We start from the raw sequence: 14,207 nt of genomic DNA on the forward strand, positions 1-14,207 counted from the left end.
TAAAAAGATAAAATTATCGACAATTCTATCATAGCCATAGCATAATATGTCATCATGATTGCTAGACTGATTTGCGAGGACTCACTTAGCCCCGAGTTATTCTTGATAAAAAGCTATCTACTAAATATTGGTTAAAAATATATGTACGAGTTAATGAAATTTATATTAAATTGAAAACTGAAACAGGCAATAATTTTTTTAAATAACACTATAATTAGTTAAAGATATTATAAATGAACCATACTTCAATATATCATTTCCTTTGCCCTTAGGTTGCCTGGAAGAGATCGCTTTTAAGAAATAAGGCCGCCTTTTGTACATTTTTCTACTTTCTTAATTATTGTCAATGTTGCTTGTTTATTTTATTTCTTGTTTGGTGTACAATAAAGTGTAAATAAATAAATAAATACTTTACAGAATCATTCATTCTTGTTACAATTTCAGATTAGGTAGCAGTCCTACAAAATGTATCACAGAATTTTAGTATTATTTTTGTCGTTCTTGTTTGTTACAACAGAGGCGGCAAAAATTCTAGGAGTGTTTCCAATGCCGTCCTTAAGTCATCAAATCGTATTCCGTAGAATAACTCAGGAACTTGCTAAAAGGGGTCATGAAGTGACAGTAATTACAACTGATCCAGCATTTCCCGAAGGAAATGGACCAACAAATCTTAAAGAAATCGATATTCATGATGTATCTTACGCACTTTTCCAAGAAACTTTTCAAACTAAATACAAGGCCGGTGCTATGAAACATCAAACATTTGCAGAAATGAGAGAAGGACTCCGAATATTCTCAAGTCTTTTTCACATCCAGGTACAAACACCACAAGTTCAAGAACTCATAACAAACAAGAACAATACATTTGACTTAATATTAATCGAGGCTGTTACGCGCCCTGCACTTGTTTTGTCGCACATTTTTAAAGCACCAGTAGTTATAACTAGTCCATTTGGAGCTATATATAATTACCATGACATAATGGGTACTCTGACACACCCAGTTTTGTATCCGTATATCTTTCAAATGAAAATTTATAATCTTACTTTGTGGGAAAAGCTTGATTTTCTACGATATCACTATATGAATAAATATGCAAACTATTTAAATCAATTTGATGTGCATGAAATGTTGAAACAAGATTTTGGCTCAGATGTTCCAGCTTTAGAAGAATTATATAATAATGTGCACTTGTTGTTTCTCAATATTCATCCTATCTGGGCAGACAATCAGCCTGTACCACCCGGTGTTATATTTACGGGTGGAATTCATCAATTACCTGAAAAGGAGCTACCAAAGGTTTGTCAACAACTTGTAAATATATTGAATATATTGTTGTGAATATATTTAATATATTTTACTTTACAGGATCTAAAAACCTACTTGGACTCGTCGAAGCGTGGTGTTATCTACGTGAGTTTTGGGACCAATATATTGGCAAGAATGTTTGAACCAGAAACAGTTAAAATTATAGTGAACGTATTATCCAAGTTACCCTATGATGTTTTGTGGAAATGGGATCAGGACGAGCTGCCAGGGAATCTGGATAATATAAAAATATCCAAATGGCTACCACAATCAGACTTATTGAGTGAGGTTTATATAGTTAAATATCTGGACACTAAAATTGGTGTGAATTTCTACTCAAACAAAACAAATCATTTACAGGACATCCTAAAATGAAGCTGTTTGTTACACAAGCTGGACTTCAATCAACGGATGAAGCTATCACTGCTGGTGTGCCGCTTGTTGCTATACCTATGTTAGCCGATCAATGGTATAATGCTCAAAAGTATGTCAAGCATGGTATCGGTATGAAACTCGATATTGACTTTTTAACTGAGGACAAACTAAAACATGCCATAGAAACTGTAATATCGGACGAAAGGTAAATATAGTAGCATTAATTAGATAGCAACAAACAGTACTCAATTCCTTTATTATTTTAATTTTCTCTTGTACTAAATTATTGATGTATAAAATAGACGATGTAAGCGTTAACAATGTTGTGAAATTATAAATACATACGTTTTATAATAATGGTGCAAAGAGCAACACGTAATGATGTCGTAATTTGCTTGCGTATGTTCTTAAATATATTTATCATCATTACAGCCTATACAGTCCACAGTGGACATAGGCCTCCACAAGTTTACGCCAAAAATAGCGTGAATCATGTGTTTTGCCCATAGTCACCACGCTGGGCAGGCGGGTTGGTGACCGCAGGGCTGGTTTTGTCGCACCGAAGACGCTGCTGCCCATCTTCGGCCTGTGTATTTCAAAGCCAGCAGTCGGATGGCTATCCCGCCACCGGTCGGCTTTTAAAGTTCCAAGGTGGCAGCGGAACTGTGTTATCCCTTAGTCGCCTCTTACGACACTCACGGGAAGAGAGGGGGTGGCTATATTCTTTAGTACCGTAGCCACACAGTACATATATATTTATATATACGGATATTAGTTAATTAAATTAGAATAGAATTAAATTAAAGCATATACTATGTAGTATAATGAATAACATAATATGTACCTTACTATTTAATATAACTTGTAGTATTGCACTAAATATGGATGTATCGAAGATGATTTTTTGTAAAAATATCTGTAATATTTTAAGTATTGAAAACTTGCAGTTATAGTATTTCAATTCATTTTTTTTACTTAGTGTTAATTATATCGGGTAAGATTAGAAAATCTAAAATTAAAATAATCTAAATTCTAAAAACTAAAAAAATTTAAATTAATTTTTCATTAGCTTTCCTAATTTGAGCATCAGTTAAAATCAAGGGACTTTAAGCTACTAAATGTGCTTTTTATGCAATTTTAGCTATCGCCGTAACATCATTAAGCTTCGTGACATAATGCGTGATCAGCCAGAGACGCCCCTAGAGCGAGCGATATGGTGGCTTGAATATGCCATAAGACACGGTGGAGCAAAACAACTTCGCGCACCAACAGCTAACATTTCAACGGCTGAATATTTTGAATTGGAATTGGTTTTAATTGTGCTATCAATAGCAGTCGCGGCTTTTATGTTATTTATTGTAACTTTTATACAATCATTTAGATTTATTCGTAAATTATTATGCAATAAAAACAAAGTAAGTACAGAAGCAACTAAAAAGAAAACCAACTAAATGTAGAAAGCTATAAAATGTAAATGTGATTTTAATTTATGATGATTATAGATTATAGGTTATAGTGATTTATATTTAATTATTATTTTATATGAATCTTTTATTTATTCATTTTTTTACTAGATGCTTTGTGAAACCACCATTTGACAATAATAAATTGTCAGTAATATTTTACTAATACATTATTTATTAGATAGAAAATGTTAAAACACGAATTAATAAGTTTACTTAATTGATTACTAGCTTCTATAAGGGCTTCGCCTGCGTAGGATTAGACTTTAAAGACTAACAATATCTAGAATTCTAGACATTTCTAAGTATAATAAACTATAGGATTTTTAGAGGTTCAGTTTAATGATATTATTCCAAAAAAGGCCAAGGTTTATATTTAATATAAAAATTTTAATTAAAATAAGTATTAATATAAATATTATAACTATGGGATTACTTTAATTGGATTGCTACAATATTTTTAAAAATATGTAACTTCTGACAAATATTAAAAATGTGTTAATATTTTTACTTCATTTATGCACTGTATATTATAGATTTCAATGTTGTTTTTTTCTTAAATAAATCTATACAAAAAATATCAAGGGAACGTAGCCATACTACTGTTTTTAAAAATAGGTACCACGCTTGGACACAGGGGCGAGGGGTTTGTCTTAGGTTTTCGTCTCGTAGTCAATATGTTTTTTAAAAATCTCACTTTTTCGACCTGTTTTGAAATACAGTATTTTTTCAACTCACACGTGGCAGCACTGACACACATATGCCAGGACATCAGCTGATTAAAGAGTGACAGTATACCGAAAAGTGAAGTATGGTTAAAAAATTATTTAAACCATAATTCTGAATTACTTCGTAAAAATTCGAGGGAAGTGGGATAGTATTTTAGCAAATACTACAGATGGTCAACAAGGGGTTAAAAAATTGTAAGAAAGTGTGCTTGAAGGTAAGCGCACAGTTAATAATGTCCCCAAGTATCTGATACTATTCTCTTTTTCAAGGACCGGGGAAACACAGTCGCTGTATGAAGCTGGGTTGCAAACATGAGCTCGAACGGTTGATAAAAATAAAACATTGTAGTTTTGTAATTTGGGATTTGGCTAGATTAGATATTGACTTTTGTTACGTGTACATTTAAAAATATGTTGATATACCTAATAAGCAATCTTACTGAATGTATTTATTTTATTGTTAAAATATCTCTGCCCTGTCAATAATAGTAAGGCTTTTTTTCTAAATGATTTTTTTAAAAAGATTTTTCGAAATAAATTATTTTGTTTCAACCTGCGACTACACCTGCTTTTATCACTTAGCTGTTACCCTAACATGCAGTGACGTAGCGAGCTTAACTCGCACCCGGGGCACAATACCTTTTTAGCACCCCTCCCCCCATTCAAAAACCATATAATATGTCGAGTAAATTTTTGTTGTGTGGACCTTAGGGTACCCCTTTGTGAGTAGCACCCGGAGCATGATGCACCCTCCTCCCAGCTACGCCATTGCTAACATGGCATATTTAAAGTCAAGGTTACCTTACCATATACTTCCAATATCGTTGAAATAACACGGTACCGAATTTCGAATCTATAGGACATATGGAAGGTAGTCAGATCCACTCATCAACAATTAAAGAGCTGATGATCTGAAAACGGCCGATCAGGTCACGGTTACCTTACCATATACTTTCAATATCATTGAAGTAACACAGTGCCAAATTTCGAATCGATCGAACATAAGGAAGTTAGTCAGATCTCCTCATTAACTAGAAAAGAGTTGATGATCTTCAAACGGCTGAACAGATTTTGATGAGATATGGCTAAGAACACTCGGAGTAAAATTATCTATGAAACAAAAAACTAAACGAAAATCAATTCACCCATTCTGGAGCTATGATCCCATAGAAAGATACACAGATACACCAGATACACAGACACGTTAAACTTATAACACCCCTCTTTTTGCGTGGGGGGTTAATAAAGTATTAAATACCGGGCATTATACATCATTTGATATCAAGAATTCTTTTTTAATTAACCAGTGAATTCAAATTTAATTACTATGTTTTAGCTAATGCTATCTAAGACATAATAACATTATATTATATGATTCAATACGATAATCTTAGATAAAGACTTTTTAAGTGAATTATAGTCAGTTTATAAATGAATTCAAATCATACAGTCTTGTTACATTTGCAATTAAACGGTTGTAGCGAAAATGTTTTACAAAACTATAGTATTATTACTTACGTTAAGAAATAAATCCATATGTTTTATTGATAAAAGGATATAGATATAATTAATCACAAAATAATCGTGGACTAAAATCGAAATGTCATTCTATCATATCCATAGGAAATACCAATCGCTAAATGTTTAAGGCCATCATGATTAGTTGAATAACTTGATAGATAAAGATTTTTCAAATTAACTTAAAATAATCATTCAGTCTTGTCGTGTGCAGGTTGTAAAGAAGTAGTTGTATAGAAAATGTATTAAACAATTTTAGTATTATTTTTAACGTTATTGTTTGTCATGACGAAGGCGGCCAAAATTATAGGAGTGTTTCCTGTGCCGTTTGGGTAAAGAGGCCTATGTTCAGCAATAGGATATTACAGGCTGAAACATTCTGATCGGTCTACTAGCACAATATCAGGTTTATTGGCTGCAATAAACCTGTGAGTGAAAATAGACCGATCCCAGTAGAGCAATGCTCGATCACTATTAAGAAATGGCGTTGGGCTATACGTATAATAAGGCTACTCATTTTCAATTAAACCGAACCGAATAGTAAGTTGTTGGTGGATAATTCTGGCTACTAGGTTATGTCTGTGCAAGTACTCACCGTTAGAAAGACGACTACAACCGGAAACAACAGGTACTTATATTGGATGCTCTAGCCTTAGCAAGCTCGGCATATGTCTGGATTTTCATCTTTCATGATATGTTTCCGGTAGTTGATCGTCCTAACAACTTTGTCCATAATTGCATAGAAAAAAGCTTCGGTTTCTCCGAAGAGATGCTAGGATAGTAAAAATCAAGATAGTTCTAATTAGTTTTGATGGTTCACAAACGTTGTCTATGCTTTTGACGTTCTAATTCTCATACATATAATAATAAAATATGAAATTTATTTATTCTAGCAATAACTCAACAAGTCGAGATTGCCCTAAAATTATCGATAATATTATTAAGCCCAAGCAAGACTTTTTAAGTTTTATATTACCTGTATATTTGACTATAATAGACTATAAATTAATGTATATGTAAAATATGTATGTACCTAACATGTTAACTATATCTGGCTTCAGATGAATCGCGAGAGCTTCATCGGTAATCCACTATAAGTATTAACATTAATTTTGAATTATTTATTAATAAATCAACCCAATTTATTTTGTAAATGTTGCAAACAGCCCGACAAATATCATTACCAAACTTTACTATCAAGTAAATGATATTTAAAGTGCTCCTGAAAAACAAAATATCTGATAAAGTTTTTTAAGTTAGGTTTGTTTCAAAGGTTGCTGATAAAGCTATCATTATATAATACACGGTACGGGTACGGTATATAATACATAAAAGTAGTACAGATAAAACAGGGCCTTTGTTAGCATTTTAATAATAACAGATAAAATTTTGCACATTTACATATCACTAATAAAATGCGCAGTAGAAGCGCTTGTTCATGTTTGTTTTCCTGAAAATGAAATTATTGTTCATTACGAAAGTATTTTAAGAGTGTGTTGTCTTGTTGAGCAGGTTTGAAATACTAAATTTATTACTAATTACTTACCATATTAGCGGGCCCCCCCGGTGCCACCTCGCCGAAGGGTGTCCATGAGGATTTTACAATAGGTTAAATTGTTATTAAAACTCCTTCAGTAATTAAGTATGAACTAATAAATTGGTTTGAAAGGCTATCTAAGTTGCACCTTTTTGTTTTTCACCACCTCGCCCCGGCGGTAGGTCCGTTCGAAATCTCCGATACCCAGCACAAAGGTGGGGTGGTCTCGCTCACAACAAGGCCACCTGTCAAACGTGTGGGGTCATATCGTCCGGTTGGCCGAAGTCCCCCGACTGTCGGCCAACGATTCATGTCATTCACCAACGAGTCATCAACGAGTCATTACCTCTTTGCAGTAGGAGACCTTCACCTGCCACGATCTCTCGCTGTCGAGCATGGCATTTACGACGCTCGGCAGTGAGAGATCCCTTCCGAGGACCGCCAAAAGCGCGTGCCGCTGGGAATCCCAAGCAGCGCACACCTCGGCCTGACCGCGTCCACCGTCCGCTGCCAGGGGACCGGCGGGGCCAGGTCCACGAAGGGGTAAATTTCGGCGTGGATCTTCGCCTGCAATTCCCAGGGGGGATCGCCGGCTAGCACGCACGCCACTTCTACTGTACTACTACTACTGGTAACTGCGTATTGTCCTCGTCGCGATGACCCGCTGCAGACATCGCAGCAGGGTCTTTTTGAAGCCGACATAAGGTCTACGAATGCCTACCCGGGCATCCTGAATATCACCCGTAAATGGGTTACCCTGCGATATCAAAAAAGGGGGGTCCTGTAAGCGCGATCCAGGAATAATAATTTAACCTAACCTAACCTAACCCAAATTTAATCAAAACAAATACAATCTGATAAGATGCAAGAAGGATGACGTTTTACTTAAATTCATTACCTATTTATAGGGCAATTAAAGGGTTGTAGACAATCATATTAAGAACAAACATAAATGATAATAATTCAAACATTATGAAATTATTGTGGTCATTGGTAACAATGAAAATCCTGTATAATGTTCTACATAAAGTGTTAAATACCGGGCAATATACATCATTTGATACCATGGATTCATTTTTAAAATTAACCAGTGAATTTAAATTTATTTACTATATTTTAACGAATGCTATCCGAGACATAATAACATTATATAATATGATTAAATATGGTTATCTACGATAAAAACTTTATAAGTGAATAATAGTCAGTTTATAAATGAATTCAAGTCATACAGTCTTGTTACATTTTGAATTGAGCGGTTGTAACGAAAATGTTTTACAAAAATATACTACTATTATTTTTTACGTATATGTTTGTAATAACGGAGGCGGCCAAAATTCTAGGAGTGTTTCCTATACCGTCTATTAGCCATCAAGTTGTGTTCCGTAAAATAACTCAGGAACTTGTTAAAAAGGGTCATGAAGTGACAGTTATTACACCGGATCCAGCGTTTCCCGAAGGAAATGGACCAGCAAATCTTAAAGAAATTGATGTCCATGATGTATCTTACGCATTTTGGCAAAGTATTTTTCAGTCTAAGTACAAGGCCGGTATACACAATACCCCAAGTTTTTCAGAATTAAGAGAAGGAACCAAACTATTTTCATACCTTTTACACATTCAGATAGAAACTCCAATGGTTCGAGAATTGATAACAAACAAAAACAACAAATTTGATCTAATATTAGTAGAGGCGGTAATGCGACCTGCGCTTGTTTTTTCACATATTTTTAAAGCGCCAGTAATTTTGATGAGTTCTTTTGGGGCTATTTTTAACAATCACGACATTATGGGTTCACTGACACACCCAATTTTGTATCCTTCTACGCTTCAGTTCAAGATTTACAATCTAACTTTCTGGGAAAAAATTGAAGCTCTACGCTTACACTACACATATGAATACGCATCCTACTTAAACGAATTTGATGAACACCAAATTTTGCAACAAGATTTTGGATCAGATGTCCCAGCTATAAAAGAATTATATAATAATGTACATATGTTGTTTCTAAATATTCATCCTGTTTGGGCAGATAATCAGCCTGTACCTCCTGGTGTTGTATTTATGGGTGGAATCCATCAATTACCTCAAAAGGAGCTACCAAAGGTTTGTCAGCGCTCTTTGAACATAAAAAATGTTTTTTTAATGATAATTTTTAATGAATTTTATGAAGTTTTTAAGTGTGATTATTTAATTAGTTAGACTTAAAATTATTTTTTTTAATTGATTTTATTGAATCGTTTAAAATGTTTCTTAAATATAATATTATTTTTATACAAAAATCTGTAGATAGAGGTAGAATTTGTGATCAACTTAACTAACGCATTGAGTTCACTGTAATGTTAGTTTTAAGTTTTTTTTTATGCATAAATAAATTAATTAATTTTTAATACGCAGGATTTAAAAACATACTTGGACTCGTCGAAACGTGGTGTCATATACGTGAGTTTTGGTACCAATGTATTAGCAGGAATGATTTCACCGGACAAAGTTCAAGTAATGGTGAATGTATTATCTAAGTTACCATATGATGTTTTATGGAAATGGGACCAAGATGAGCTGCCGGGAAAATCAGATAACATTAGAACGTCCAAATGGTTACCACAATCCGATTTATTGAGTGAGTTTTTAGACTTTTATACTTACATTACAAATTTTTTTTAAAGTTTTACTAAACCACTAGAAATACTTTACAGAACATCCCAAAATAAAACTGTTTGTTACACAAGCTGGACTTCAATCTACAGATGAAGCTATCACTGCTGGTGTACCGCTTGTTGCTATACCAATGTTAGGAGATCAATGGTACAATGCTGAGAAATATCTCAAGCATGGTATTGGTATGAAACTTGCGATTGACTCTTTGACTGAAGAGCAACTGAAATATGCTATAGAAACTGTGATCACAGACGAAAGGTGAAACCTGTTAATATTAATGTATTTGAAATATTGAAATTACTGGTATTTAACTACCATTTGAATTCTTCTTAGTACTAGATATCAAAACTTTATAACTTTTTCGATGAATTCCTAAAAAAATTATAAAAAATATTGCGTACTTATTAATAAGAGTAAGTATTTTATTTTCATCCATGATCTAGTTAATTATCTTAATATACAATCTAGTTAAAAATATATGTTTATTTGTTTTAGATTGCTTGGTAAAGAAAGGTTTTACAACTTTTCTTCAACAACTACAATTTTTATACGAAAAATAAATACGCATAATATCTTACATTTCAGTTATCGTCGACAAGTAACTAAGCTTCGTGACATAATGCTTGATCAGCCGGAGACGCCACTAGAGCGAGCGATGTGGTGGCTTGAATATGCCATAAGACATGGTGGAGCAAAACAACTTCGCGCACCAACAGCTAACATTTCAATGGCTGAATATTTGGAATTGGAATTGGTTTTAATTGTGCTATTAACGGCAGTCACTGCTTTAATACTATTAATTCTTATTTTCGTATATGTATGTAGATTTTTATCTAAATCCTTATGTAGTAAAAATAAAATTAGTAAAAAAATTAACGCAAAGAAAACAAATTAAATGTAGATATCCTTAAAAATTAAAATAAGTTTTTAATTTAAGGAAAGATAGCGATGCAAGCATTTTGTTTTTAGTATTTCACAGCGAAAAGTAATACCACACACAGAGTTAAATTTTTAAGAATTACTGGTAACTGTAGCTTGTAGATTAAAGTCCACTTTACAATACATGTAAGCGTAACAATTACCACTCAGATTTTAAAAGTGACAAACATCGAAATTTTAATCCATAATCACGAGGAATATAAAACAACTCCACATATTTAATTCGACATGTAGTAATATCGTAATAAATGATAACTGAATGACGTCATTCAAAAATATGTTCGCTTAGTATTATTACTGAATTTTAATAATAATATTTGTTGATAAATTAATACGATAGGACAATATGATAGGTATTTTTTTATACAACTAGGTCGGCAGACAAGCGTACGGCTCACCTAATGGTAAGCGATTATGTAAGCGATTTAGTTTATAGACACCTGCAACACCAGAAGCATCGAAAACGAGTTACTGACCTTACCGCGAACTTTTCTGAATTGTTTTTCGACAGGTGTTACAATAATATCTTCGAATTATTTATGATAATTATAAAATTTTTGATTATATGTTTGTAATGACATTTTTTAATGTAAATGTAATGTAGTATATTATATCGGCCGACACGAGGCCCAGACCATTCTGGAGAGTTCGCGCATGTACCCGGTTTTCGAGACTATACTTCTATATAGTTCCACAGTTGTTCCTCTAACGCCATCTAGTATTGAGTAGAGAGTTTCATGCGGTCTCTGTCTTTGCGTGGTTTCAATGGTTGCCGCTAGATGGCGCTAGTGTCTTTGTGTGTCCTTAACACTATATAATTAAAATAAAAAATAGATATTAAAGAAACAAATATTAATAACCACTACATACTAAATAATTACGCAATAATAATATACACAAAATTAATATATCTTTAAAGTACACACATGCCACATCCAGTTTCGCATAGTCTAAGGAATCTTTAAACATAATATTCATTTGTAAACAAACTTTATGTAACTACCTCCAATATTTTTTACATTTTTTGATTGTACGTAGCTGCCTACTATTTATGTGTTATGTTTAAACTTTAATTGTTTCTTATGAAAGTGAATTGTATTATTCTTATAAGAAATAAAGTTCTTAAACCTTAATGTTTGTTAATGTAAATGGTTTACATGTAGTGACTTTTAAATGTTTATATTGGTTAAAAAATAAATTAAAAAACTATTATATACTATTATCACTTTATTAAAAAAGAGAAAATTATATGAAATTTATTTCTGCCCTCAGTAAAAGGACTAATCCAGAAAGAATTTATAATATTGTTCCCAAAGTTGTCAGTGACACTCGTTTTTACAATTATTGTCCACAAGTTTATTTCGTTCTTGATTTACTTATCCTATACCCGGCTCTGTTCTACCTCAACAAATATAACACAGAAAATACTCCTCAAAAGTATTGGGGTTTGACATTTGTTCTATGAGAACTTAAATTTAATATTTGATAGCTAATGGAACCCGTATCAAACTTGTGTCGCTTCAGCCTGTAATATCCCACTAATGGGCATAGGCCTCTTTCCCCATGTAGGAGAAGGATCAGATCTTAATCCACCACGCTACTCCAATGGAGGTTGGCGGATATATTCCCTACTATGAGTAACGATCGCTATCAGGTGTACATGATAATAACCGGGACCGACGGCTTAACGTGCTCTCCGAGGCACGGTGGGGAGACCCACTAGGACTGCACAAACACCCAGACCACGGCAAACACCCGTATGGAGTATACAAATGTTTGCCGTGTGCGGGGATCGAACCCCCAACAGGTATAATCCATGGCTGTGACCGCTGCGCCAACGCGGCGCCAAACTTGTGTCCTTCTATATTAATACAAAAGGAGTTAAGCTTTCAACGGCTGTAATGCTAGAGTAATATTTTGCATGCATCCTCCTTCTATATTAATACAAAAAGAGTTAAGCTTTCAACGGCTGTAATGCTAGAGTAATATTTTTGATGCATCCATCACAGTTTTCCTTTACCGCGTGGTTTGCCATGACTATTATCAAACCATAAGGGTCTGTCCTTGCCATACTTCAAGTCACTAGCGTTGATCTTCAGATGAACTCCTTTTTTTTAAACAATATATAGGTTGCTCGTTAATTAGACGCTCTGATATAAATAATTACGAGCGTTTTTGGCTAGAAATTCTTAAATTTTTATGACATCTTTAGACGCATTTGAAATCAAAACCTACATTATTTTTCATTTGTGAGCGATTATTATTTTTCATTTGATTATTTTTCTTTGTGAGCGAATACAATTACAGACTATACTTTTCAAGATCATAATCACTATTTTTTATGTACTCACTTTTTTTAATTTACAACAGAAATTCAGTTAGTTGATTTCATTTTTACGTTATTGCTACACACGCCACTCCACACAGGATTTTTGGTTTAAGAGATGTCGGAATTTACCCTAATCTTGATAAAAGATAATCATTTGGGCCATCTTTTTAACCGACTCCAAAAAAGGAAGAGGTTCTCAATAATTCGACTGTATTTTTTATGTATGTTACCTCAGAACTATTGTCTGGGTGGACCGATTTCGCTGATTTTATTTTTAATCAAAAGACGGCACGTGTCATGTGGTTCAATTTAAATTTAATTGAGATCCAATACGTGCTTTTTGAATTATATCTAATAATGCTAAATAAATTTACTTTACCATTTTTTCGGCTACTTACATTGTATTACTTGTCAATGTAATTGAAGTCGGTTTTTTTTTCATTTGTAAGCAAACAAAATTATTATAAATTTACAATGCTTTTTTACTGAACACGATATTTTAAAATATTTAACCTAAAAATAATACTTAGATAGAGGAGCTTATCAGAAATGTTCCATTAGATAATTCAGCCATTTTGGTTCGTGTGTTGTTTATCTGATTAAAATACTTTGATGAAATCTGATAGTTACTTACTGAGTGATTAAACTTAGTTAACAGTTTATAATTATTATATTTATACTGTATTCACTATTCGAAGGTCACGCTGAAAAAAGGTTGAAATATTTTTAAAAGAGTAGATATAAAGAGTAGATAGGCTTGGTTGTTTGCAAATGGAAGTTGAGAGTGATTGATATATAAGTTAGATGGAGCTAAAGAAATTTTAGTTCAGTCGAGTGGTCTAAAGGACACTCGTTTTTTTCTTCGTAAGTCTATCTGTTTAAAGAAGCTATAAGATAATTGTGTTTGCTAGCAATAAAAAAAAAACGACTTTAATTACATCGACAAGTAATACAACGTAAGTAGACGAAAAGAATTAAGAAACGTACTAGTCGTCACTACAATTTTCGAGGGTACCCCTTGGAGGGTACACTTGGGATATCTCCTTTCCAACAAAAAAAAAAAAATTATCTAAATCAGTTCATAAACAACGAAGTTATCCCCGAATATATATATATGGTTGAATTGAACCTCCTACTTTTTTGAAGTCGGTTAAAATATTTCAAACTTATAGGAGTGTTTCTGACGAATCCAAATTAAGCACTGTCAACAACAAGGGACGTCCAATACATTTAAATTTCGGTAATCATAACTTTGTCATCAAGTACAAAGTTATAAGTAGAGCGTGTTCAGCTACTAAGGAAAATGCAAAAGCTAGTCAAATACTCGGTGTAAATAATATACTATAGTTAT

The 14,207-nt window shown here is 33.1% G+C and overlaps 1 protein-coding gene across 1 annotated transcript; it reads left to right on the forward strand.

The window, feature by feature from the left end:
• Positions 1 to 465: 465 nt before the first annotated feature.
• Positions 466 to 10,534, forward strand: LOC123664461 (UDP-glucosyltransferase 2-like). Its single transcript, XM_045599002.1, has 11 exons — positions 466 to 901; positions 1,100 to 1,299; positions 1,369 to 1,591; positions 1,669 to 1,888; positions 2,825 to 3,041; positions 5,706 to 5,732; positions 8,257 to 9,036; positions 9,328 to 9,550; positions 9,627 to 9,846; positions 10,174 to 10,405; positions 10,526 to 10,534. The coding sequence occupies exons 1-11, from the start codon at positions 466 to 468 to the stop codon at positions 10,532 to 10,534; spliced, it is 2,787 nt and encodes a 928-aa protein (XP_045454958.1).
• Positions 10,535 to 14,207: the final 3,673 nt, after the last annotated feature.

This window comes from Melitaea cinxia, chromosome 22, assembly GCF_905220565.1.
Source record: "Melitaea cinxia chromosome 22, ilMelCinx1.1, whole genome shotgun sequence".
NCBI lineage: Eukaryota > Metazoa > Arthropoda > Insecta > Lepidoptera > Nymphalidae > Melitaea > Melitaea cinxia.

What these genes read in the sequence shown, in the direction of transcription:
- LOC123664461 (XM_045599002.1), top strand. Translation starts at nt 466, where the DNA reads ATGTATCACAGAATTTTAGTATTATTTTTGTCGTTCTTGTTTGTTACA. An exon ending in CTGAAAAGGAGCTACCAAAG is followed by an intron (nt 1,300 to 1,368) that starts GTTTGTCAACAA and finishes TTTACTTTACAG; the next exon opens with GATCTAAAAACCTACTTGGA. An exon ending in ACCACAATCAGACTTATTGA is followed by an intron (nt 1,592 to 1,668) that starts GTGAGGTTTATA and finishes AATCATTTACAG; the next exon opens with GACATCCTAAAATGAAGCTG.